The following is a 27,757-nucleotide window of genomic DNA, read 5'->3' as shown; positions in this document are numbered from 1 at the left end:
TGTCCAATATGACAGTAGAAGTGGGAAGAATGGGCGCAATTAAGCGCACATCAAACACAGGCCTCTGTTCTAATATAAACATGGATGGTTTGGGGCATTGGGGACATGGACAGCATTGTGTAGTGAAAGCTTGCAAATAAATTACTATCTGTACTTGTATGTGTCAAAAGACAGTGACTGAACTATAGCCTATCAAGTTCAGTTTACTAGTTATTGGGGATTAAAGCTCCCTCGCCGACCGTGCATAACATTACGAATTTCTTTAATTACGTTGTAGTTAGTCTACAGTTTAGTCTGTAAACAGTTTAACTTTCGAGTCCGTATCCAACAGAGTACTAATGTTATCAGATCAACTTTAAATGAAGATTGGAGTAGAAGGGATTTAAATATAGCATGAAAGTCGTATAGAGTTTGTCCAAAGTGTTATCCAAAGACGCATAGCCTTGCCAAACTTCAAACTGAGAGGCTGGTCGGTGGTTGCCTTTAAAATACGGTAGCTTTACCCAGAGAGAGTGGCTACCTTGTCCATAGAAATTAATTTGGACTTATTTCCCTCGAGGATATACCTATGAGTAGATGGAATCGTACCAACCTCTTAAATACTTGGAATATGTGAGGTTAAGAACATATCTAAATAATTTCAAATAGTCTATAACCTCTGTGGCAGGCCGTGAAAGCTGCTTTCAGATCAGAACATACATTTGATGAAATGAAGCATGGCTACAGGACGTGCAGGCAGGCAAAACCGCTTTGAAACCAAACTTTTGAGTACGAGTATGAAGTATGAACTTTTGTTTTATGAAGAAGCTATCCAATGATGTCCTTATAATTACATACATTTATTGAGGGTACTATTCATGTATTTTTCTGACAATCTTAGGATAAACTCTGGAAGTTATGGAAGGACTTGAAGGAGCCTAAACCGAAAGTGTAAGAAAGGTAAAGAACGTTTATTGAGTTTTGAAATCGTCAATCAATAATGATTATTATTCGGTATGAAATCAAATTATTCCATTTGTAACGTGAATGATCGAATATCTGTGTCTATAGGCTACTTTTACAGCCTTTATTACCGCTCCTAACATGTTTTCATTTCAACTTTACTCAGACCACAATCCGCAGGGTTATTCATGTCTAGGCGAACCAAAACGTGACTTGGCTCATTTGGAAGTCCCACATTTGTATTGTGGTCAAGAAAACAATATAGCCGTAGACACAGTGTAAGTTAACATCATTTACAGTAGCCCACATTTGACCGTTTGTTTAAGAATCTCTATCTCTGAATAGCTCATCAAATGTTTACTGAACAAACTCAAATTTTCTGTTGACTGAACAGATTTTCTTTTGAAAACCATTCAAATGTTTTTACACATAGGCCAAAATGATCTTACATTTCACAGAAAACTCAAACGTAACTTATGGAATAGCCTTTCACAGCTGAATGTAACTGCGGGAAGAAATATTTGAAAGGAACTGGTATTGTTCCCTTTTACATTAGTCCATTCTTAATAATGTTTTAGAAAATGTGTAATTTGTGTATCTCATGACACTGAAAACAATCTGTTTTCAACATTACTATAATCAAATGAAGCAATCTGTTACATCACAGGTCTAGCTGATTTAGGTAAACAAGTTCTCACTGTTTTCACTGATGCTGTTTGGGTATGCAGTTTGTTTGATAATTTACTGGACCATTTGCGCCATCTAGTTGTAGGCAAGCGCAAGTTCAATTAAAATGTGTTTGAGTTGTGGTATTTATTGTGATAGGTGTGTTATAGTTGTTGTAGCCACTACGACTGAAAATAAACATTTCACTTTATATAAACGGATTTTATGCAGAGAAAACGTATAGCAAAAGACACCCGTTACACCTGAGTTCCACAGATAGTTACAACTACATGGAATTGCAGTAGTGGAAAAAGTTCCCAATTGTCATACTTGAGTAAAAGTAAAGCTACCTTTAATAGGAAATAAATCAAGTAAAAGTGAAAGACACCCAATAACATACTACTTGAGTAAAAGTCTAAAAGTATTTGGCTATAAATATACTTAGGTATCAAAAGTAAATGTAATTGCAAAAATATAGTTACGTAAGTATCATCCTAGCTGGAGGGATGTTCTCATCTTATCTACCACCATAGACAGGGCTCTAACTCCTCTAGCTCCACAATGAAATAGGGTGCAGACCAGGCAGCACGCTGTTAGCCAGCCTGCCAGCTTAGTAGAGTCTGCCACTAGCACAGTCAGTGTAGTCAGATCAGCTATCCCCATTGAGACTGTGTCTGTGCCTCGACATGGGTTGGGAAAAACTAAACATGGCGGTGTTCGCCTCAGCAATCTCACTAGGATAAAGACCTCCTCCATTCCTGTCATTATTGAAAGAGATCGTGATACCTCACATCTCAAAATAGGGCTACTTAATGTTAGATCCCTTACTTCAAAGGCAATTATAGTCAATGAACTAATCACTGATCATAATCTTGATGTGATTGGCCTGACTGAAACCTGGCTTAAGCCTGATGAATTTACTGTGTTAAATGAGGCCTCACCTCCAGGTTACACTAGTGACCATATCCCTGTGCATCCCGCAAAGGCGGAGGTGTTGCTAACATTTACGATAGCAAATTTCAATATACAAAACAAAAATACGTTTTCGTCTTTTGAGCTTCAAGTCATGAAATCTATGCAGCCTACTCAATCACTTTTTATAGCTACTGTTCACAGGCCTCCCGGGCCATATACAGCGTTCCTCATTGAGTTCCCTGAATTCCTATCGGACCTTGTAGTCATAGCAGATAATATTATAGTTTTTGGTGACTTTAATATTCACATGGAAAAGTCCACAGACCCACTCCAAAAGGCTTTCGGAGCCATCATCGACTCAGTGGGTTTTGTCCAACATGTCTTTGGACCTACTCACTGTCACAGTCATACTCTGGACCTAGTTGTGTCCCATTGAATAAATGTTGTGGATCTTAATGTTTTTCCTCATAATCCTGGACTATCGGACAACCATTTTATTACGTTTGCAATTGCAACAAATAATCTGTTCAGACCCCAACCAAGGAACATCAAAAGTCGTGCTATAAATTCACAGACAACACAAAGATTCCTTGATGCCCTTCTAGACTCCCTCTGCCTACCCAAGGACGTCAGAGGACAAAAATCAGTTAACCACCTAACTGAGGAACTCAATTTAACCTTGCACAATACCCTAGATGCAGTTACACCCCTAAAAACATTTCTCATAAGAAACTAGCTCCCTGGTATACAGAAAATACCCGAACTCTGAAGCAAATTTCCAGAAAATTGGAAGGGAAATGGCGCCACACCAAACTGGAAGTCTTCCGACTAGCTTGGAAAGACAGTACCGTACAAGTATCGAAGAGCCCTCACTGCTGCTCGATCATCCTATTTTTCCAACTTAATTGAGGAAAATAAGAACAATCCAACATTTATTTTTGATACTGTCGCAAAGCAAACTAAAAAGCAGCATTCTCCAAGTGAGGATGGCTTTCACTTCAAATCAAATTTGATTTGTCACCGGTCTCAGCAGACGCTCTTATCCAGAGCGACTTACAAATTGGTGCATTCACCTTATGACATCCACTCAGACATCATTCAGAAACAAAGCATTTGTGTTTAGTGAGTCTCCGGATAAGAGGCAGTAGAGATTACCAGGGATGTTCTCTTGATAAGTGTATGAATTGGTCCTTTTCTGTCTTGCTAAGCATTCAAAATGTAACAAGTACAAGTGTCAGGAAAAATGTATTTAATTCAACGGCTCAGACACGAGACGTATGTGGCAGGGTCTACAGACAATCACAGATTACAAAAGGAAAACCAGCCACGTTACGGACACGTCACGGATACCAATGTCTTGCTTCCAGACAAACTAAACAGCATCTTTGCCCGCTTTGAGGATAATACAGTGCCACATACGCGGCCCGCTACCAAGGACTGTGGGATCTCCTTCTCCGTGGCCGACGTAAGACATTTAAACGTGTTAACCCTTGCAAGGCTGCCGGCCCAGACGGCATCCCTAGCTGTGTGCTCAGAGCATGCGCAGACCAGCTGGCTGGTGTTTACAGACGTATTCAATCTCTCCCTATCCCAGTCTGCTGTCCCCACATGCTTCAAGATGGCCGCCATTGTTCCTGTACCAAAGAAGGCAAAGGTAACTGAACTAAATGACTATCGCCTCGTAGCACTCACTTCTGTCATCATGAAGTGCTTTGAGAGACGAGTCAAGGGTCATATCACATCCACCTTACCTGTCACCCTAGGCCCACTTCAATTTGCTTACCGCCCTAAAAGGTCCAGAGATGACGTAATCGCCATCACACTGCACACTGCCCTATTCCATCTGGACAAGAGGAATACCTATGTAAGAATGCTATTCATTGACTAAAGCTCAGCATTCAACACCATAGTACCCTCCAAGCTCATCTTTAAGATTGAGGCCCTGGGTCTCAACCCCGCCCTGTGTAATTGGGTCCTGGACTTCCTGACGGGCCACCCCCCCCCCCTGGTGGTGAAGGTAGGAAACAACACCCCCACTTCACTGATTCTCAACACTGGGGCCTCACCAGGGTGGGTGCTTAGCCCCCTTCTGTACTCCCTGTTCACCCATGACTGCGTGGCCATGCACACTTCCAACTCAATCATCAAGTTTGCAGATGACACAACAATAGTGGGCTTGATTACCAACAACAACAAGACAGCCTACAGGGAGGAGGTGAGGGCACTCGGAGTGTAATGTCAGAAAAACAACCTCTCACTCAACGTCAACAAATCAAAGGAGATAATTGTGGACATCAGGAAACAGTAGAGGGAGCACCCCCCTATCCACATTGATAGGACAGCAGTGGAGAAGGGGGAGAGTTTTAAGTTCCTTGGCGTACATATCACAGACAAACAGAAATGGTCCACCCACACAGACATTATGGTGAAGAAGGCGCAACATTGCCTCTTCAACCTCAGAAGGCTGAGGAAATTTGGCTTGTCACCTAAAACCGTCACAAACTTTTACAGATGCACAATTGAGAGCATCCTGTCGGGTTGTTTCACCGCCTGGCACGTCAACTGCAACGCCCACAACCGCAAAGGCTCTCCAGAGGGTGGTGCACAATGCATCACCGGGGGCAAACTACCTACCCTCCAGGTCACCTACAGCACCCAATGTCACAGGAAGGCCAAAAAGATCCTCAAGGACAACAACTACCTGAGCCAATGCCTGTTCACCCCGCTTCCATCCAGAAGGTGAGGTCAGTACAGGTGCTGGGACCGAGAGACTGAAAAACAGCTTCTATCTCAAGGCCATCAGACTGTTACAACAGCCATCCCTAACACAGTGAGGCTGCTGCCTACATACAGACTTGAAATCATTTGCCACTTCAATAAATGGATCACTAGTCACTTTTATAATGCACTTTCATAATGTTTACATATCTTGCATCACTCATCTCATATGTATATACTGTATACCATCTATTGCATCTTGCCTATGCCGCTCTGTCATTGCTCATCCATATATTTATATGTATATATTCTTATTCCATTCCTTTATTCAGATTTATGTGTATTAGGTAGTTGTTGTGGAATTGTTAGATTACATGTTAGATATCGCTGCACTGTCGGAATAAGAAGCACAAGCATTTCGCTACACTCGCAATAACATCTGCTAACCATGTGTATGTGACCAATACAATATTATTTTATTTTATTTAAGAATTGAAGTAAATTCGAAAGAAAAATATTAGTTTAAATAGATTCATAGTCATCATACATAGTCAAGACCGAAACTGAGTCATTTTCACATTGACTGTTCTCTGATTAAGGTTGTTACAATATGGTGACCAAAACTGCATCATCAGAGCTAAATACAGGTGACCTCGAGCAACAACACAGAATATATATTTCATTCTGCAATATGTCACACTATTATTCATTTATGAAGACAGATAAGTGCCAATGTTATGTAAATAATCAGAATACACAATCCTCAAATGTACATCAGTCACAATCCACAGACAGATACTTTTTGCCTTGTACTCACACAATATTATTTATGTACTTGACTTTACATCCTCCTCCCCCACCACCACACAGAAAGGAGCCCCAGCGGGTAGATAATGACGGTTGGGATATTCTGAGGACAAGGGGGGAAGTTTCCAGTGTTTCCTGTTGTTATTATTATTACAACATGAGGATGCGTCCCAAATGGCACCATATTCTCTATGTAGTGCACTACCTTTTACCAGATCCCTATGGTCAAAAGTAGTGCACTACATAGGGAATAGTGTGGCATTTTGGACGCAAACCGTGGGACAATTCAGATTGCCCTGGAATGTGAAAAGAGCGAGTTAAGGGCCACAGAAAAAGGTCACGGCCGCAATTATCTCTGGCCTCTGCCTGACTGAGACAGCTGAGCAGGCCTGGTATTCTTCCTGTTGCCTTTTGCTGTTGCTGTTTTGGGGGCCAAATGGACGATGTTTCTTAACCCCCATGGGCCCACTTGGTAACTATTCTCGTACTTTTAAAGAATTGTAAAAAAAAAAATATATGAATAGGCTACCCGGAGGATGAACCTGAATGGGGCCAGTATGTGCATAAGTTATTAGGAATATACAGTACATACAGCACCTTCAGAAAGTATTCACACCCCATTACCTTTTCCACATTTTGTTGTTTTGCAAAGTGGGATTCAAATGGATTTAATTATACATTTTTTCTTCACGATCTACACAAAATACTCTGTAATGACAAAGTGGAACAACATTTGAATTGGAAAAAAATATTTAATGAAAAATAAAACATTTATACACTGAGTGTACAAAAAAATAGGAACAGCTGCTCATTCCATGACATAGACTGACCAGGTGAATCCAGGTGAAAGCTATGATCCCTTATTGATGTCACCTGTTAAATCCACTTCAATCAGTGTAGATGAAGGGGAGGAGACGTGTTAAAGAAGGATTTTAAGCAGTGAGACAATTGAGACACGGATTATGTATGTGTGCCATTCAGAAGGTGTTCCTAATGTTTTGTACACCATGTATATCTTTTCACACCTGGATTGTGCAACATTTGCATATTATTGTTTTCAAAATTCTTCAAGCTCTGTCAAATTGTTTGATGATCATTGCTAGACAATCAATTTTCAGGTCTTGTCAGATTTACATTGCATTCGGAAAGGATTGACTTTTTCCACATTTAGTTGCGTTACAGCCTTATTCTAAAATGTATTAAATCGTTTTTTCCCCTCATTAATCTACACAAAATAATTATATTTACATAAGTATTCAGACCCTTTACTCAGAACTTTGTTAAAGCACCTTTGGCATCGGTTACAGCCTTGAGTCTTCATGGGTATGACGCTACAAGCTTGGCACACCTTTATTTGGGGAGTTTCTCCCATTCTTCTATGCACATCCTCTCAAGCTCTGCCAGGTTGGATGGACAGCGTCGCTGCACAGCTATTTTCAGATCTCTCCAGAGATCGGGCTCTGTCTGGGCCACTCCTGCATTGTCTTGGCTGTGTGCTTAGGCTCGTTGTCCTGTTGGAAGGTGAACCTTCGCCTCAGTCTTAGGTCCTGAGCTCCTTGGAGCAGGTTTTCATCAAGGATCTCTCTATGCAATGCTCCGTTCATCTTTCCCTCGATCCTGACTAGTCTCCCAGTCCCTGCCACTGAAAAATATCCCCACAGCATGATGCTGCCACCACCATGCTTCACCATAGGCATGGTGCCAGGTTTGTAAGGCCAGGCAGCCAGCTCCTGGAAGAGTCTTGGTGGTTCCAAATGTCTTCCATTTAAGAATGATTAACAGGTGTGCCTTCTTTAAAGTTAATTTGTGGACTTTCATTCCTTCTTAATGCGTTTGAGCCAATCAGTTGTGTTGTGACAAGGTAGGGGGTATACAGAAGATAGCCTTATTTGGTAAAAGACTAAGTCCATATTATGGCTCAAATGACAGTCCATCATTACTTTAAGACATGAATGTCAGTCAATTCAGAAAATTTCAAGCGCTATGATGAAACTGGCTCTCATGAGGATCGCCACAGGAATGGAAGACCCAGAGTTACCTCTACTGCAGAGGATAAGTTAGAGTTACCAGCCTAGAAATTGCAGCCCAAATAAATGCTTCACAGAGTTCAAGTAAGACACACATCTCAACATCAACTGTTCAGAGGAGACTGTGTGAATTAGGTCTTCATGGTCAAATTGCTGCAAAGAAACCACTACTAAAGGACACCAATAATAAGAAGAGACTTGCTTGGGCCAAGAAACACGAGCAATGGGCATTAGGCTGGTGGAAATGTTTGGTTCCAACTGCCGTGTCAATGTGAGACGCGGTGTGTGTGAACGCATGATCTTGTGTGTGTATTTTCCACCATAAAGCATGGAGGAGGAGGTGTTATGGTATGGAGATGCTTTTCTGTTGACACTGCCAGTGATTTATTTAGAATTCAAGGCACACTTAACCAGCATGGCTACCACAGCAGTCTGCAGTGATTTGCCATCCCATCTGGTTTGGGCTTAGTGGGACTATCAATTGTTTTTCCAACAGGACAATGACCCAACACACCTCCAGTCTCTGTAAGGGTTATTTTGCCAAGAAGGAAAGAGATGGAGTGCTCCATTAGATGACCTGGCCTCCACAATCCCCTGACCTCAACCAAATTGAGATGGTTTGGGATGAGTCGGACCGCAGAGTGACAGAAAATCAGCCAACAAGTGCTCAGCATATGTGGGAACTCCTTCAAGACCATTGGAAAATTATTCCAGGTGAAGCTGTTTGAGAGAATGCCAAGAGTGTGCAAAGCTGTCATCAAGGCAAAGGGTGGCTATTTGAGAATCTGAAATGTAAAATATATTTTATTTGTTTAACACTTTTTTGGTTACTACATGATTCCATATGTGTTATTTCATAGTTTTGATGTCTTCACTATTATTCTACAATGTAGAAAATAGTCAAAATAAAGAAAATCCCTTGAACGAATAGGTGTTCTAAAACTTTGGACCGGTAGTGTACATCCCCATGTTCATCTTCCTCAGTGTGTTTAAATAAAGCTAAATAAACACTTGGGCTGCTTTATTCCCCTCTAACCGCGGGCGGCGTCAGTCACAATCCAGTTAAATACATAGACCCAGGCCACTCTCTTTCATGATCCTTTGTCTCACCGGATTTGTGACTTTGCTGACACCACTAGAGTTCTAGAGCCCACAGAGACCACACAGGGTACTTTCCACACTGCCCACCTGCTGTCCAGTAGAGCATGGCCCCGGGGTCTCCAGTAAACTACTACAACTGTCACGCCCTGATCTGTTTCACCTGTCCTTGTGCTTGCCCCCCACCCCCAGGTGTCGCCCATCTTCCCTACTTATCCCCTGGGTATACAGTGCCTTGCGAAAGTATTCGGCCCCCTTGAACTTTGCGACCTTTTGCCACATTTCAGGCTTCAAACATAAAGATATAAAACTGTATTTTTTTGTGAAGAATCAACAACAAGTGGGACACAATCATGAAGTGGAACGACATTTATTGGATATTTCAAACTTTTTTAACAAATCAAAAACTGAAAAATTGGGCGTGCAAAATTATTCAGCCCCCTTAAGTTAATACTTTGTAGCGCCACCTTTTGCTGAGATTACAGCTGTAAGTCGCTTGGGGTATGTCTCTATCAGTTTTGCACATCGAGAGACATTTTTTCCCATTCCTCCTTGCAAAACAGCTCGAGCTCAGTGAGGTTGGATGGGGAGCATTTGTGAACAGCAGTTTTCAGTTCTTTCCACAGATTCTCGATTGGATTCAGGTCTGGACTTTGACTTGGCCATTCTAACACCTGGATATGTTTATTTTTGAACCATTCCATTGTAGATTTTGCTTTATGTTTTGGATCATTGTCTTGTTGGAAGACAAATCTCCGTCCCAGTCTCAGGTCTTTTCAGACTCCATCAGGTTTTCTTCCAGAATGGTCCTGTATTTGGCTCCATCCATCTTCCCATCAATTTTAACCATCTTCCCTGTCCCTGCTGAAGAAAAGCAGGCCCAAACCATGATGCTGCCACCACCATGTTTGACAGTGGGGATGGTGTGTTCAGGGTGTTGCTTTTACGCCAAACATAACGTTTTGCATTGTTGCCAAAAAGTTCAATTTTGGTTTCATCTGACCAGAGCACCTTCTTCCACATGTTTGGTGTGTCTCCCCGGTGGCTTGTGGCAAACTTTAAACGACACTTTTTATGGATATCTTTAAGAAATGGCTTTCTTCTTGCCACTCTTCCATAAAGGCCAGATTTGTGCACTATACGACTGATTGTTGTCCTATGGACAGAGTCTCCCACCTCAGCTGTAGATCTCTGCAGTTCATCCAGAGTGATCATGGGCCTCTTGGCTGCATCTCTGATCAGTCTTCTCCTTGTATGAGCTGAAAGTTTAGAAGGACGGCCAGTTCTTGGTAGATTTGCAGTGGTCTGATACTCCTTCCATTTCAATATTATCGCTTGCACAGTGCTCCTTGGGATGTTTAAAGCTTGGGAAATCTTTTTGTATCCAAATCCGGCTTTAAACTTCTTCACAACAGTATCTCGGACCTGCCTGGTGTGTTCCTTGTTCTTCATGATGCTCTCTGCACTTTTAACGGACCTCTGAGACTATCACAGTGCAGGTGCATTTATACGGAGACTTGATTACACACAGGTGGATTGTATTTATCATCATTAGTCATTTAGGTCAACATTGGATCATTCAGAGATCCTCACTGAACTTCTGGAGAGAGTTTGCTGCACTGAAAGGGGCTGAATAATTTTGCACGCCCAATTTTTCAGTTTTTGATTTGTTAACAAAGTTTGAAATATCCAATAAATGTCGTTCGACTTCATGATTGTGTCCCACTTGTTGTTGATTCTTCACAAAAATATACAGTTTTATATCTTTATGTTTGAAGCCTGAAATGTGGCAAAAGGTCGCAAAGTTCAAGGGGGCCGAATACTTTCGCAAGGCAGTGTATATACCCGTGTTTTCTGTCTGTCTGTGCCAGTTCGTCTTATTTGTTCAAGTCAACCAGTGTTTTGTCTCAGCTCCTGCTTTTTCTCAGTCTCTCTTTTTCTCGTCCTCCTGGTTTTGACCCTTGCCTGTCCTGACTTTGAGTCTGCCTTCCGTCCGGTGCCCTTACCCCTACTCTGGATTACCGACCTCTGCCTGACCTGACCCTGGGCCTGTCTGCCATTCTGTACCTTGGACCCTCTACTCTGGATTATCGACCCCTGCCTGCCTTGACCTGTCGTTTGCCTGCCCCTGTTGTTGCAATAAACATTGTTACTTCAACACAGTCTGCACTTGGGTCTTACCTGAAACCTGATAACAATGTGGATTATACCCCCTCTCTGGATCCCCATGCCTGCTGACGATGCATTATGGACCCTATGGCCCCTCTACTCCACCTATGTGATGATACTCAGCACCAGGTGGGGCCAAATCCCCAGCAACCCAGCGCGTGGATTGTTCTTCTATGTTGGAGAACCAGGTAGTTGCAGCGTTGTGGACGTCACTGCATATGTCATGAGTACAGGAAGCTTGTTTAGCCCGTATTGAGCAGAATATACAGTATTTTTCACATTATGCCACAGAAGACCAGATCCTGGGCTTCTACAGAACCACTAGTATTACACTACCTCTCCCACTTTTCATCCCCATGTTCATCTTCCTTAGTGTGTTTAAATAAAGTTCCTGTATGTGTTAACTCTTGGGCTGCTTTACTCCCCTCTAACCGAGGGCGGCGTCAGTGAGTCACAATCCAGTAAAATACGTAGAGCTAGGTCAAGGGGTGTGAATACTTTCTGAAGGCACTGTACACACGCACACACACACACACACACACACACACACACACACACACACACACACACACACACACACACACACACACACACACACACACACACACACACACACACACACACACACACACACACACACACACACACACACACACACACACACACACACATGTGACACATGCATACACACACACATTTCATTTTCCAAGGTATGTTAAACCAAATCAAACCATCTGAATAATTGCCCCCAGTGCACTACTCCCTTGTCACTGTTGTCAATCTCAGAGGACAATCTCTGCATCACTTAATACCTAGTTTTACCTCCACTGTATTCACATCCTACCATACCTTTGTCTGTACATTATACCTTGAAGCTATTTTATCACCCCCAGAAACCTCCTTTTACTCTCTGTTCCAGACGTTCTAGACGACCAATTCTTATTGCTTTTAGCTGTACCCTTATCCTACTCCTCCTCTGTTCCTCTGGCGATGTAGAGGTGAATCCAGGCCCTGCAGTGCCTAGCTCCACTCCTATTCCCCAGGCGCGCTCTTTTGACGACTTCTGTAACCGTAATAGCCTTGGTTTCATGCATGTTAACATTAGAAGCCTCCTCCCTAAGTTTGTTCTATTCACTGCTTTAGCACACTCTGCCAACCCGGATGTTCTAGCTGTGTCTGAATCCTGGCTTAGGAAGACCACCAAAAATTCTGAAATTTTCATCCCAAACTACAACATTTTCAGACAAGATAGAACTGCCAAAGGGGGCGGTGTTGCAATCTACTGCAAAGATAGCCTGCAGAGTTCTGTCCTACTATCCAGGTCTGTACCCAAACAATTTGAACTTCTACTTTTAAAAATCCACCTCTCTAAAAACAAGTCTCTCACCGTTGCCGCCTGCTATAGACCACCCTCTGCCCCCAGCTGTGCTCTGGACACCATATGTGAACTGATTGCCCCCCATCTATCTTCAGAGCTCGTGCTGCTAGGCGACCTAAACTGGAACATGCTTAACAACCCAGCCATCCTACAATCTAAGCTTGATGCCCTCAATCTCACACAAATTATCAATGAACCTACCAGGTACCTCCCCAAAGCCTTAAACACGGGCACCCTCATAGATATCATCCTAACCAACTTGCCCTCTAAATACACCTCTGCTGTCTTCAACTAAGATCTCAGCGATCACTGCCTCATTGCCTGCATCCGGAATGGGTCAGCGGTCAAACGACCTCCACTCATCACTGTCAAACAATCCCTGAAAGACTTCAGCGAGCAGGCCTTTCTAATCGACCTGGCTGGGGTATCCTGGAAGGATATTGATCTCATCGCGTCAGTAGAGGATTCCTGGGTATTTTTTTTAAATGCCTTCCTAACCATCTTAAATAAGCATGCCCCATTCAAGAAATTTAGAACCAGGAACAGATATAGCCCTTGGTTCTCCCCAGACCTGACTGCCCTTAACCAACACAAAAACATCCTATGGCGTTCTGCATTAGCATCAAACAGCCCCCGTGATATGCAGCTGTTCAGGGAAGCTAGAAACCATTATACACAGGCAGTTAGAAAGCCAAGGCAAGCCTTTTCAAGCAGAAATTTGCTTCCTGCAACACTAACTCAAAAAAGTTCTGGGACACTGTAAAGTCCATGGAGAATTAGAACACCTCCTTCAAGCTGCCCACTGCACTGAAGATAGGAAACACTGTCACCACTGATAAATCCACCATAATTGAGAATTTCAATAAGCATTTTTCTACGGCTGGCCATGCTTTCCACCTGGCTACTCCTACCCCGGTCAACAGCACTGCTCCCCCCACAGCAACTCACCCAAGCCTTCCCCCATTTCTCCTTCTCCCAAATCCAGTCAGCTGATGTTCTGAAAGAGCTGCAAAATCTGGAAATTGTTGCCACCCCTATTACTAGCCTGTTCAACCTCTCTTTCGTGTCGTCTGAGATTCCCAAAGATTGGAAAGCAGCTGCGGTCATCCCCCTCTTCAAAGGGGGGGGACACTCTTGACACAAACTGCTACAGACCTATATCTATCCTACCCTGCCTTTCTAAGGTCTTCGAAAGCCAAGTCAACATACAGATTACCAACCATTTCGAATCTCACCATACCTTCTCTGCTATGCAATCTGGTTTCAGAGCTGGTCATGGGTGCACCTCAGCCACGCTCAAGGTCCTAAACGATATTTTAACCGCCATCGATAAGAAACATTACTGTGCAGCCGTATTCATTGATCTGGCCAAGGCTTTCGACTCTGTCAATCACCACATCCTCATCGGCAGACTCGACAGTCTTGGTTTCTCAAATGATTGCCTCGCCTGGTTCACCAACTACTTCTCTGATAGAGTTCAGTGTGTCAAATAGGAGGGTGTTGTCATGTTTGTCATTTATTATCATGTCTTGTCCCTGTGCTCCCCATTCTATTCGTTTCCCTCTGCTGGTCTTATTTGGTTCTTTCCCTCCTTCTATCCCTCTCTCTCCCCCTCCCTCTCTCACTCTCTCGCTCTCTCTTCTCTCTATCGTTCCGTTCCTGCTCCCAGCTGTTCCTATTCCCCTAATCATCATTTAGTCTTCCCACACCTGTTCCCGATCCTTTCCCCTGATTAGAGTCCCTATTTATTCCTTTGTGTTCCGTTCCTGTCCCGTCGGTTCCTTGTTTAGTATTCACCATGCTGTGATTGCGTTTCGCCCTGTCCTGTCGTGTTTTTGCTGTGATTGTGTATCGCCCTGTCCTGTCGTGTTTTTGCCTTCATCAGATGCTGCGTGTGAGCAGGTGTCTCTGTCTACTACGGCCTGCGCCTACCCGAAGCGACCTGCAGTCTGTGGCCGCTTCTCCAGTTATTCCCCTCTACAGACTAGAGGATTTCTGTTATTCCCTGTTTGGACTTAAATAAACTCTGTTTCTGTTAAGTCGCTTTTGGGTCCTCTTTCACCTGCATGACAGAAGGAACCGACCAAGGAATGGACCCAGCGACTTCAGACGCTCGTTACACTGCCGTCGAGATCCAAGGAGCCATGCTCGGCAGACACGAGCAGGAATTGTCTGCTGCTCGCCATGCCGTGGAGAACCTGGCCGCTCAGGTTTCCGACCTCTCTGGACAGTTCCAGAGTCTACGTCTCGTGCCACCTGTTACTTCCTGGCCTGCCGAGCCTCCAGAACCTAGGGTTAATAACCCACCTTGCTACTCCGGGCAGCCCACTGAGTGCCGCTCCTTTCTCACGCAGTGTGAGATTGTGTTCTCTCTCCAACCCAACACATACTCTAGAGAGAGAGCTCGGGTTGCTTACGTCATTTCACTCCTTACTGGCCGGGCTCGAGAATGGGGCACAGCTATCTGGGAGGCAAGGGCTGATTGCTCTAACAAGTTCCAGAACTTTAAAGAGGAGATGATTCGGGTTTTTGACCGTTCAGTTTTTGGTAGGGAGGCTTCTAGGGCCCTGGCTTCCTTATGCCAAGGTGAACGGTCCATAACGGATTATTCTATTGAGTTTCGCACTCTTGCTGCCTCTAGTGAGTGGAACGAGCCGGCGCTGCTCGCTCGTTTTCTGGAGGGACTCCACGCAGTGGTTAAGGATGAGATTCTCTCCCGGGAGGTTCCTTCAGATGTGGACTCTTTGATTGCTCTCGCCATCCGCATAGAACGACGGGTAGATCTTCGTCACCGGGCTCGTGGAAGAGAGCTCGCATCAACGGTGTTTCCCTGCTCCGCATCGCAACCATCTCCCTCCTCTGGCTCAGAGTCTGAGCCCATGCAGCTGGGAGGGATTCGCATCTCGACTAAGGAGAGGGAACGGAGGATCACCAACCGCCTGTGCCTCTATTGCGGAGTTGCTGGACATTTTGTTAATGCATGTCCAGTAAAAGCCAGAGCTCATCTGTAAGCGGAGGGCTACAGGTGAGCGCAACTACTCAAGTCTCTCCATCAAAATCCTGTACTACTTTGTCGGTCCATCTACGCTGGACCGGTTCGGGTGCTACATGTAGTGCCTTGATAGACTCTGGGGCTGAGGGTTGTTTCATGGACGAAGCATGGGTTCGGAAACATGACATTCCTTTCAGAGAGTTAGATAAGCCTACGCCCATGTTCGCCTTAGATGGTAGTCATCTTCCCAGTATCAGATTTGAGACACTACCTTTAACCCTCACAGTATCTGGTAACCACAGTGAGACTATTTCTTTTTTGATTTTTCGTTCACCGTTTACACCTGTTGTTTTGGGTCATCCCTGGCTAGTATGTCATAATCCTTCTATTAATTGGTCTAGTAATTCTATCCTATCCTGGAACGTTTCTTGTCATGTGAAGTGTTTAATGTCTGCCATCCCTCCCGTTTCTTCTGTCCCTACTTCTCAGGAGGAACCTGGCGATTTGACAGGAGTGCCGGAGGAATATCATGATCTGCGCACGGTCTTCAGTCGGTCCCGAGCCAACTCCCTTCCTCCTCACCGGTCGTATGATTGTAGTATTGATCTCCTTCCGGGGACCACTCCTCCTCGAGGTAGACTATACTCTCTGTCGGCTCCCGAACGTAAGGCTCTCGAGGATTATTTGTCTGTGTCTCTTGACGCCGGTACCATAGTGCCTTCTTCTTCTCCGGCCGGGGCGGGGTTCTTTTTGTTAAGAAGAAGGACGGTACTCTGCGCCCTGCGTGGATTATCGAGGGCTGAATGACATAACGGTTAAGAATCGTTATCCGCTTCCCCTTATGTCATCAGCCTTCGAGATTCTGCAGGGAGCCAGGTGCTTTACTAAGTTGGACCTTCGTAACGCTTACCATCTCGTGCGCATCAGAGAGGGGGACGAGTGGAAAACGGCGTTTAACACTCCGTTAGGGCATTTTGAGTACCGGGTTCTGCCGTTCGGTCTCGCCAATGCGCCAGCTGTTTTTCAGGCATTAGTTAATGATGTTCTGAGAGACATGCTGAACATTTTTGTTTTTGTCTATCTTGACGATATCCTGATTTTTTCTCCGTCACTCGAGATTCATGTTCAGCACGTTCGACGTGTTCTACAGCGCCTTTTAGAGAATTGTCTCTACGTAAAGGCTGAGAAGTGCTCTTTTCATGTCTCCTCCGTTACTTTTCTCGGTTCCGTTATTTCCGCTGAAGGCATTCAGATGGATTCCGCTAAGGTCCAAGCTGTCAGTGATTGGCCCGTTCCAAGGTCACGTGTCGAGTTGCAGCGCTTTTTAGGTTTCGCTAATTTCTATCGGCGTTTCATTCGTAATTTCGGTCAAGTTGCTGCCCCTCTCACAGCTCTTACTTCTGTCAAGACCTGTTTTAAGTGGTCCGGTTCCGCCCAGGGAGCTTTTGATCTTCTAAAAGAACGTTTACGTCCGCTCCTATCCTCGTTACTCCTGACGTCACTAGACAATTCATTGTCGAGGTTGACGCTTCAGAGGTAGGCGTGGGAGCCATTCTATCCCAGCGCTTCCAGTCTGACGATAAGGTTCATCCTTGCGCTTATTTTTCTCATCGCCTGTCGCCATCTGAGCGCAACTATGATGTGGGTAACCGTGAACTGCTCGCCATCCGCTTAGCCCTAGGCGAATGGCGACAGTGGTTGGAGGGGCGACCGTTCCTTTTGTCGTTTGGACAGACCATAAGAACCTTGAGTACATCCGTTCTGCCAAACGACTTAATGCCCGTCAAGCTCGTTGGGCGTTGTTTTTCGCTCGTTTCGAGTTTGTGATTTCTTACCGTCCGGGTAGCAAGAACACCAAGCCTGATGCCTTATCCCGTCTGTTTAGTTCTTCTGTGGCTTCTACTGATCCCGAGGGGATTCTTCCTTATGGGCGTGTTGTCGGGTTAACAGTCTGGGGAATTGAAAGACAGGTTAAGCAAGCACTCACGCACACTGCGTCGCCGCGCGCTTGTCCTAGTAACCTCCTTTTCGTTCCTGTTTCCACTCGTCTGGCTGTTCTTCAGTGGGCTCACTCTGCCAAGTTAGCTGGTCATCCCGGTGTTCGAGGCACTCTTGCGTCTATTCGCCAGCGCTTTTGGTGGCCGACTCAGGAGCGTGACACGCGCCGTTTCGTGGCTGCTTGTTCGGACTGCGCGCAGACTAAGTCGGGTAACTCTCCTCCTGCCGGTCGTCTCAGACCGCTCCCCATTCCTTCTCGACCATGGTCTCACATTGCCTTAGACTTCATTACCGGTCTGCCTTTGTCTGCGGGGAAGACTGTGATTCTGACGGTTGTCGATAGGTTCTCTAAGGCGGCACATTTCATTCCCTCGCTAAACTTCCTTCCGCTAAGGAGACGGCACAAATCATTATTGAGAATGTATTCAGAATTCATGGCCTCCCGTTAGACGCCGTTTCAGACAGAGGCCCGCAATTCACGTCACAGTTTTGGAGGGAGTTCTGTCGTTTGATTGGTGCGTCCGTCAGTCTCTCTTCCGGGTTTCATCCCCAGTCTAACGGTCAAGCAGAGAGGGCCAATCAGACGATTGGTCGCATACTACGCAGCCTTTCTTTCAGAAACCCTGCGTCTTGGGCAGAACAGCTCCCCTGGGCAGAATACGCTCACAATTCGCTTCCTTCGTCTGCTACCGGGTTATCTCCGTTTCAGAGTAGTCTGGGTTACCAGCCTCCTCTGTTCTCATCCCAGCTTGCCGAGTCCAGCGTTCCCTCCGCTCAAGCGTTTGTCCAACGTTGTGAGCGCACCTGGAGGAGGGTGAGGTCTGCACTTTGCCGTTACAGGGCACAGACGGTGAGAGCCGCCAATAAACGCAGGATTAAGAGTCCAAGGTATTGTTGCGGCCAGAGAGTGTGGCTTTCCACTCGCAACCTTCCTCTTACGACAGCTTCTCGTAAGTTGACTCCGCGGTTCATTGGTCCGTTCCGTGTCTCCCAGGTCGTCAATCCTGTCGCTGTGCGACTGCTTCTTCCGCGACATCTTCGTCGCGTCCATCCTGTCTTCCATGTCTCCTGTGTTAAGCCCTTTCTTCGCACCCCCGTTCGTCTTCCCTCCCCCCCTCCCGTCCTTGTCGAGCGCACCTATTTACAAGGTACATAAGATCATGGACATGCGTTCTCGGGGACGGGGTCACCAATACTTAGTGGATTGGGAGGGTTACGGTCCTGAGGAGAGGAGTTGGGTTCCGTCTCGGGACGTGCTGGACCGTTCACTCATCGATGATTTCCTCCGTTGCCGCCAGGATTCCTCCTCGAGTGCGCCAGGAGGCGCTCGGTGAGTGGGGGGTACTGTCATGTTTGTCATTTATTATCATGTCTTGTCCCTGTGCTCCCATTCTATTCGTTTCCCTCTGCTGGTCTTATTTGGTTCTTTCCCTCCTTCTATCCCTCTCTCTCCCCTCCCTCTCTCACTCTCTCGCTCTCTCTTCTCTCTATCGTTCCGTTTCTGCTCCCAGCTGTTCCTATTCCCCTAATCATCATTTAGTCTTCCCACACCTGTTCCCCATCCTTTCCCCTGATTAGAGTCCCTATTTATTCCTTTGTGTTCCGTTCCTGTCCCGTCGGTTCCTTGTTTAGTATTCACCATGCTGTGATTGCGTTTCGCCCTGTCCTGTCGTGTTTTTGCTGTGATTGTGTATCGCCCTGTCCTGTCGTGTTTTTTGCCTTCATCAGATGCTGCGTGTGAGCAGGTGTCTCTGTCTACTACGGCCTGCGCCTACCCGAAGCGACCTGCAGTCTGTGGCCGCTTCTCCAGTTATTCCCCTCTACAGACTAGAGGATTTCTGTTATTCCCTGTTTGGACTTAAATAAACTCTGTTTCTGTTAAGTCGCTTTTGGGTCCTCTTTCACCTGCATGACAGGTGTGCTGTCCGGACCTCTGGCGGTCTCTATGGGGGTGCCACAGGGTTCAATTCTTGGACCGACTCTCTTCTCTGTATACATCAATGATGTCGCTCTTGCTACTGGTGAGTCTCTGATCCATCTCTACGCAGACGACACCATTCTGTATACTTCTGGCCCTTCTTTGGACCCTGTGTTAACAACCCTACAAGCAAGCTTCAATGCCATACAACTCTCCTTCCGTGGCTTCCAATTGCTCTTAAATACAAGTAAAACTAAATGCATGCTCTTCAACCGATCGCTGCCTGCACCTGCCCGCCTGTCCAACATCACTACTCTGGACGGCTCTGACTTAGAATACGTGGACAACTACAAATACCTAGGTGTCTGGTTAGACTTTAACCTCTCCTTCCAGACCCACATCAAACATCTCCAATCCAAAGTTAAATCTAGAATTGGCTTCCTATTTCGCAACAAAGCATCCTTCACTCATGCTGCCAAACATACCCTTGTAAAACTGATCATCCTACCAATCCTCGACTTCGGCGATGTCATTTACAAAATTTACAACAAATTGGATGCAGTCTATCACAGTGCAATCCGTTTTGTCACCAAAGCCCCATATACTACCGACCATTGCGACCTGTACGCTCTCGTTGGCTGGCCCTCGCTTCATATTCATCGCCAAACCCACTGGCTCCATGTCATCTACAAGACCCTGCTAGGTAAAGTCCCCCCTTATCTCAGCTCGCTGGTCACCATAGCATCTCCCACCTGTAGCACACGCTCCAGCAGGTATATCTCTCTAGTCACCCCCAAAACCAATTATTTCTTTGGCCGCCTTCCAGTTCTCTGCTGCCAATGACTGGAACGAACTACAAAAATCTCTGAAACTGGAAACACTTATCTCCCTCACTAGCTTTAAGCACCAACTGTCAGAGCAGCTCACAGATTACTGCTCCTGTACATAGCCCAACTATAATTTAGCCCAAACAACTACATCTTTCCCAACTGTATTTAATTAATAAATGTATTTATTTATTTATTTTGCTCCTTTGCACCCCATTATTTTTGTTTCTACTTTGCACATTCTTCCACTTCAAATCTACCATTCCAGTGTTTTACTTGCTATATTGTATTTACTTTGCCACCATGGCCTTTTTTTGCCTTTACCTCCCTTCTCTCACCTCATTTGCTCACATCGTATGTAGACTTGTTTATACTGTATTATTGACTGTATGTTTGTTTTACTCCATGTGTAACTCTGTGTCGTTGTATGTGTCAAACTGCTTTGCTTTATCTTGGCCAGGTCGCAATTGTAAATGAGAACTTGTTCTCAACTTGCCTACCTGGTTAAATAAAGGTGAAAAAAAATACTTTAAAAATATATTTTTTAATAAAAACATTAATGGAAGCAATACGGCAACATTTCACCAGCCAATGAGAAGGCTAAATGTATTACCATAATGCAAAGGTCTATCCTATCATCTCAGATTTATTTCCTGGAGTGCCTAGGGTGTAGGGGGCTAGGGGGTTGTTTTGGGATTTAGAAGAGTATGGCTACATTCTGAATCTCTACCCATGCACTCGTTCACTCCCCCTGATACATTTAAAAGCATTGGATTGGTGCAAGCGTGACTGGAGAGTGTTTCCAACATATTCCTCACACCAGTCCATTATTTTTTTAATCTATAAGAGTGCCCACGTTGTATAGAAACTATAGTTTTCACTGTAGTGTTTTCGCCGGCTTTACTGTAGTATTGACTGTGGTGTTGCGGACATGATTGTAGTACACTTTAGTATTTACAGTTTACTTATACAATAAGGCCCGAGGAGGTGTAGTATATGGCCAATATTGTTATGCAGGTGAATGAGGACCCAAAAGCGACTTGGCGAAAACAGAGTCTTTAATCCAGTTTAAGGAAATAGCAATACTCCTAGACAAATTGGAGCGGTAAATAAAGCATAAAAACAATTTCACTCGTAATCACGAGAACTGACTGGAGACTCGATAATAAACTGCAGGTTGCCTCGGGAAGGCACTTGACCGTAGCAGACTCAGACACCTGCTCACCACGCAGCATCTGAGGGAAACACGACACGACAGGGCGATACAAAGACACAGCACGGTGAACAATAAACAAGGATCCGACAGGGCAGAAACGGAAAACAAGGGGAGAAATAGGGACTCTAATCAGGGGGAAAAGATAGGGAACAGGTGTGGGAAGACTAAATGATTGATTAGGGGAATAGGAACAGCTGGGAGCAGGAACGGAACGACAGAGAGAAGAGAGAGAGGGAGGGAGAGAGAAAAAGGGGAACGAACCTAAAAAGACCAGCAGGGGGAAAACGAACAGAAGGAAAAGCAAAATGACAAGACAATATAAGACAAAACATGACAAATATACTATGGCTAAGGGCTGGTCTAACGCATGACGCAACGCGGAGTGCCTGGATACAGCCCTTAGCCGTGGTATATTTGCCATATACCCCAAACCCCCGAGGTGCCTTATTGCTATTATAAATTGGTTGCCAACATAAATAAACCAGTAAAAAGTACAAAAAATTGTATACCCATGGTATATGGTCTGATATTCCACGGCTTTCAGCCAATCAGCATTCAGGGTTCAAACCACCTGATTTATAATATAAAATAAATAATGTAGTAAAAAAACGGTGTATATTTATATAGTAATAACTGTTTTATTTTGGTAGACTGTAGTAATTACTGTAATGTTTTTGCAGACTGTAGTAATTACTGTAGTGTTTTGCAGACTGTAGTAATTACTGTAGTGTTTTTGCAGACTGTAGTGTTTTTGCGGACATTACTGTAGTATTTACTATAGTGTTTGACGTTTGAGGTAGTTCAGAGCTTCTGCTCTTTTCTATAACCTGTAGGGAACACAATATATGGTCTATACATTTATACAATTCCAGCCATTGCAATGAGCCCAACCTCTTATAGCTCCTCTCACCAGCCTCCACTGGTATATGCACATTAAATACTGTAGTATATACTTTAGTAATTACTGTAGTGTTTTTTTGCAGACTGTAGTGTTTTTGTGGACATTACTGTAGCATTTACTGTAGCGTTTTTGCAGTCTGTAGTATACTGTAGTATTTACTATATTATTCTACACTATACTACAAAATTCTATAGTAAGTACTACATATGATCGAGGGATACTACAGTGTGCAGTATAGTATTCTACAGTATACTACAGTTTACTACAGAATTCTAAAGTAAGTACCGTAGTATTCTATACTACACTGTAGTATGTTACACTTCAGGAGAAGGGTAGAGAATCTGAACGTAACCATTGATTGAAGCATCCAACAGACTTTGGCTCCCTCTACTGTATTTGGCCATAACATGCTATTTATTTTTTATTTTGTTTTATTCAACTTGGCAAGTCAGAATAAATTGTTATTTACAATGACGGCCTACCCCGGCCCAAACCTCACCTAACGACGCTAGGCCAATTGTGCGCCACCCTATGGGACTCCCGATCACGGCCGGTTGTTATACAGCCCGGGATCGAACCAGAGTCTGCAGTGGCGCCTTAGACCACTGCGTCCCTCGGGAGCCGATTGCTGTGGTATTGTAATCATTTGTAGAACTCTCACTTTGTTTTTTTGTTAACTGTTTAAAAAACGAATAATATAATTCACAGATATATATAAAGCAAAGTGTAAAACATATTTTCTAGCTACGTTGATGTCAAACTAAAAGTATTACTAATAACATGGTGACACAATGCAATAATATTATAGTACAATGCAAGAGTAGGATACCATGCAATGTCATGTCAGTACGTGCTAGGTCATTTTAGACCAAAATGTAATATATGAGATCATATAAATTGCAGTGGTGTGAAGTACTTAAGGAAAAATACTTTAAAGGACTACTTAAGTAGTTTTTTGGGGGGTATCTGTACTTTACTATTAATATTTTTTGACAAATTTTACTTTTACTCCAATATATTCCGACAGAATTCATTTTCTATTAAGATATCTTTACTTTTATTCAGTTTGACAATATTTGTACTTCTCCCACCGCTGCTTAAAATGTAATCTGGACAGTTGTGAATGGCAAATTAATGTAACACATATGTTGACCACTAGGTGGTGATAGAAGCCTCCTATTGTAGTTTGGACCATGGTTCGTTGTGCCTTCTATGTGTAAGAAATTGAACTTCAGTTTATTGACAATAGAAAAAATACATTTTCATTGTCAATAAGGCTGAAACAGCGGTAATGTGATAAAATGACCTTAATTGAAAACTATCTACAGCTGCTCTACACTGCCTGGTACGGCAACTGCACCGCCCATAACAGCAGGGCTCTCCAGAGGGTGGAGCAGTCTGCACAACGCATCACTGGGGGCACACTACCTGCCCTCCAGGACACCTACAGCACCCGATGTCCTAGGAAGGCCAAAAAGATCCTCAAGGACAACAACCAACCGAGCCACTGCCTGTTCACCCTGTATCATCCAGAAGGTGATGTCAGTACAGGTGCATCAAAGTTGGGACCGAGAGACTGAAAAATAGCTTATATCTCAAGACCATCAGATTAAACAGCCATCACTAACACAGTGAGACTGCTGCCTATATATAGACTTGAAATCATTTGCCACTTTAATAAATGGAACACTAGTCACTTCAATAATTGCCACTTTAATAATGTTTACATATCTTGCATTACTCATCTCATATGTATATACTGTATTTTATACCATCTATTGCATCTTGCCTATGCCGCTCTGTCATTCCTCATTCATATATTTATATGTACAGTATATATTCGTATTCCATTCCTTTACTCAGATTTGCGTGTATTAGGTCGTTTTTGTGGTATTGTTAGATTACTTGTTAGATATTACTGCACTGTCGGGAACTAAAAGCACAAGCATTTCGCTACACTCACAATAATATCTGCTAACCATGTGTATGTGACCAATACAATTTGATATTTTGTCTTTATTTCTTCTCATCACATATTGTGTCAGTGAACAACAAATGTGTTTGGCAAATAATTGATGATAGTGCGATGAAAAATATGTTGAATTCCAGTAACTTCAGCTGTTATGAATGCACGATAATCATGATTGAGGTATTCAGGTTACTCACTAGTTCATACATTGTCTACATTAGGTATCATTAACCCTGTGTCCACATCTTCATAATATACTAGCACTACTTGAAAATATAAATAGGAGGCACCTATCTATGATAAGTACAGGCCAAATTGTGATGTAAATGTAAAGTACTGAATGTGACCTTGTGCGAAACAGTAGAAATAGGGAAACACATACATCCTAATTTCGTATAGCCAAATAGTCCACTGCTAGCTTTGGACATCCCTAAAAATTCTATAAGATCTGCAGTCCTTCGGGTCTGACGTCATCGTTTCCGCAAGCCCCCCCTCTCCACTTCCAGAGTCGGCGGCATTGGCTTCTACCTACAGAATCCAACATGGAGTAACCAGAGATGGGGCTCGTACGGGGCCATCCTCACCGACATCAACGCACGATTTTAATTACCGCATTTCAGCATGGGGCGCGACGGGATTAAATCGGTGGAGGTATTCCAAAGGGATTTACTCTCTCGTGGATGCGCTCGAATAGTTGTAGTAAAGTGCTGAGAGACGAAGAAGAGAAGCGAGAAATAACGCAAACAAACGGAAAAAACACTCGGAAAACTAAACTACGGCTGTTAGTGTGTGATCGAGGGGTTGGACGAGAAGGGAAAGATAAAATGAAGACACCACATTACGTACCCTCGGCGGGATATTATTGTAGGTGAAACGAAAAAATGACCGAGGAAACACACCCAGATGAGTGAGTAGCCTATAACGTTAGCTACTTGACAAAAGTAGCCTTAATTCTTATTTTGCATGTTATAAATTCTCGAATTATACCCATGTTATGCATGTCTGTTGTTGGGATACTGAGATGGATGAGGAGAGTGGACCTAAAGTTTTTTCCCCCGAAGTTGAGAATGCTTTGTTACAATGTAACGTTTATAGTGGACAGAGGAGCGAGATGGTTAGGCCCCCTCGCCCTCCTGAACGACTACAGTCTTGAAAGGGGGGGGGGGGCGAGGGGTTGGATCGGAAACATTTTGTAAAGGGTTTACAGTGAATAGTTTCAACTGCACTTCATATCACCATTTGCCATGCAAATAACACGGTAGAATGTATAACAACATTGTATGTTGACCACAATGTAGATTATGTGGTTGCACGGTCACGGAAAAAGTAGCTTTCGTTTGCATTGTCGGCGCTGTTGGCTAGAAAGTCTTTCTTTGTGAGGGACTGATATTCCATATCCGCCATTTCTTTTCGTGAATCGCTCTAATTTGCATACTGTCCTTCATTCATAAAAATACCAACGGCGATGGCCGAGAGGCTGCGCGCCGCGTTGATAGAGTTTACACGAATATTTCATAGTTTTCTGAGTACGATCAAATATGAATGTCTAGTTGGAAAGATAATCCAGTTGATTCAGTCCAGTGCCGAATGATAGTCAACATTTCCGTCCTAAACTGTTTTATTTTCTTAAGTACCTTGTGCGTTACGTTAGGCTTTTTGGTTGGTTGCTACATTTTTTTCTCCCTCTATTTCTAGGGGTCAACCCATTTTCACACATGCCATTTTCTCGTGTACAAGTTCATTCCATCTTACTTATATAGGCATACACACTTTTGCTTTTCAAAATAGATATCCTATTGTAGCCTACATATAGCTTCCTCAGTGAAGGAAGGAGGAGGATCATCATATTCATTGAATTTCATAAAAATAGTGAAACATTAAAAAAAGTATAATTTTTAGATAAAACTATAGGTACTAAATATTTTCACATTTCACCAGATAATTGGGATGGACATCTGCCATTTTTTAAATTACTTTGAGTACTTGCATGATTGTTTTTCCAGTACTCAAATGAAGAAACAAAAATCTTTTTAGAACATTTATCTATATGCTTCCAACGCATAATTTATCATAACCATTACAAATAACACATCCTAATTGCTAAAATACCCCAGTCAATAAAAAAGTGCAATTTTAAAGGATTTAATTGAAAAAGTAATTTCACCTAGTTATATTTTATCGTGGAACACAATGTTTAAAAAGTTAGTAGCCTCAGCAGTGGTGTTTGCTTGTAGAATCATATGGCTGTGCAATGGCATAGCCTTGTTTTTTCTCAGTGATTTTTTTATTTTTATTATTTTTTTACCAGGCTCAATTTTGTGAGTTGAAAGACCATTTTTTTAGTGTTACAAACTCAAATCTGTCTTTTTTCAATATACATGCATTCGATTTAGTTGGCCTATGCTTAACGATTCTGATGAAAATATGCCATTTCTATTTATCAATCTGTTCATATTTTCAGTGTGGAACTTAAGGGGGTTATAGCATAGGCTAACCAATTCTAAATGGCACTAGCACTTCGCAAAGTAGTGTCGTCACTATTTGCCACAGTCATAAACCCCACCTATTTCTACCCTAACATTAACCACACTGCTAACCTTATGCCTAACCTTAAATTAAGCCCGAAACGCAAGTTTTTGTTTTAATAATGTTTTACAGTATAGCCAATTCTGACTTTGTGGTTGTGGCAACTAGTCACAACTGCGAAGTAGCCTGAGTGGAAATTAGACTGGACGCAATTATTCCAAAACAGCAGCTTGTTGTTGGAACACGTATTTCCTTCAGTCAACCAGTCCATTTTGAATTTGTGAATAAACTATCATCATTTGGCATGGAATGTAGCTTGTATATCCCATCAGTTAGATATGGTTTTTATAGGCATTTGTATCTCTAAAGACCTAGCACGAGGTTGTGCATGTGTAGAGGGAGTGGTCAGAAACGCAATTGAGTGAGAGACCGTGGGAAAGGGAATTTAGGGAGAACCGTTTGGTACATTTTATTTTGTCATTTAGCAGACATTCTTATCCAGAGCGACTTAGTAGGCCTACATCATTTTTTATACTGGTCCCCTGCGTGAATCGAATCGAACCGATAACGTTAGCATTGCAAGCACCATACTCTACCAACTGAGCCACACGTGACCGCTTTGTTTAGTTTTTGTTGTGCCCCTGCAAATGCATATGTACAAAAGGAACACGAGTCAAAGCAAATTAATGT

The 27,757-nt window shown here is 43.5% G+C and overlaps 1 protein-coding gene and 1 long non-coding RNA gene across 5 annotated transcripts in view; both read left to right on the top strand.

The window, feature by feature from the left end:
- The first annotated feature begins 593 nt into the window (after positions 1-593).
- LOC124002664 lies at positions 594-23,956 on the top strand. Its single transcript, XR_006833095.1, has 3 exons — positions 594-781; positions 881-939; positions 23,901-23,956. It is a non-coding gene; the product is annotated as an uncharacterized LOC124002664 (long non-coding RNA).
- A 1,089-nt stretch (positions 23,957-25,045) lies between these two features.
- LOC124003430 (sprouty-related, EVH1 domain-containing protein 2-like) overlaps positions 25,046-27,757 on the top strand; it is a 32,743-nt gene continuing 30,031 nt past the window's right edge. For 2 of the 4 annotated variants that reach the window (XM_046311690.1, XM_046311689.1), the window contains exon 1: positions 25,047-25,448. In XM_046311690.1, coding sequence (XP_046167646.1) covers positions 25,423-25,448 — 26 coding nt within the window. In that variant the 5' untranslated portion in view covers positions 25,047-25,422. Of the gene's footprint in view, positions 25,449-27,757 lie in introns of all 4 variants that reach the window. The other 2 variants (XM_046311687.1, XM_046311691.1) reach the window with 2 other exon arrangements.

The sequence above is a fragment of the Oncorhynchus gorbuscha genome, linkage group LG18 (assembly GCF_021184085.1).
Source record: "Oncorhynchus gorbuscha isolate QuinsamMale2020 ecotype Even-year linkage group LG18, OgorEven_v1.0, whole genome shotgun sequence".
In the NCBI taxonomy this organism is placed as follows: domain Eukaryota; kingdom Metazoa; phylum Chordata; class Actinopteri; order Salmoniformes; family Salmonidae; genus Oncorhynchus; species Oncorhynchus gorbuscha.
The sequence above is the reverse complement of the archived record's forward strand: the minus strand, read 5'-3'. Positions and strand labels throughout refer to the sequence as shown.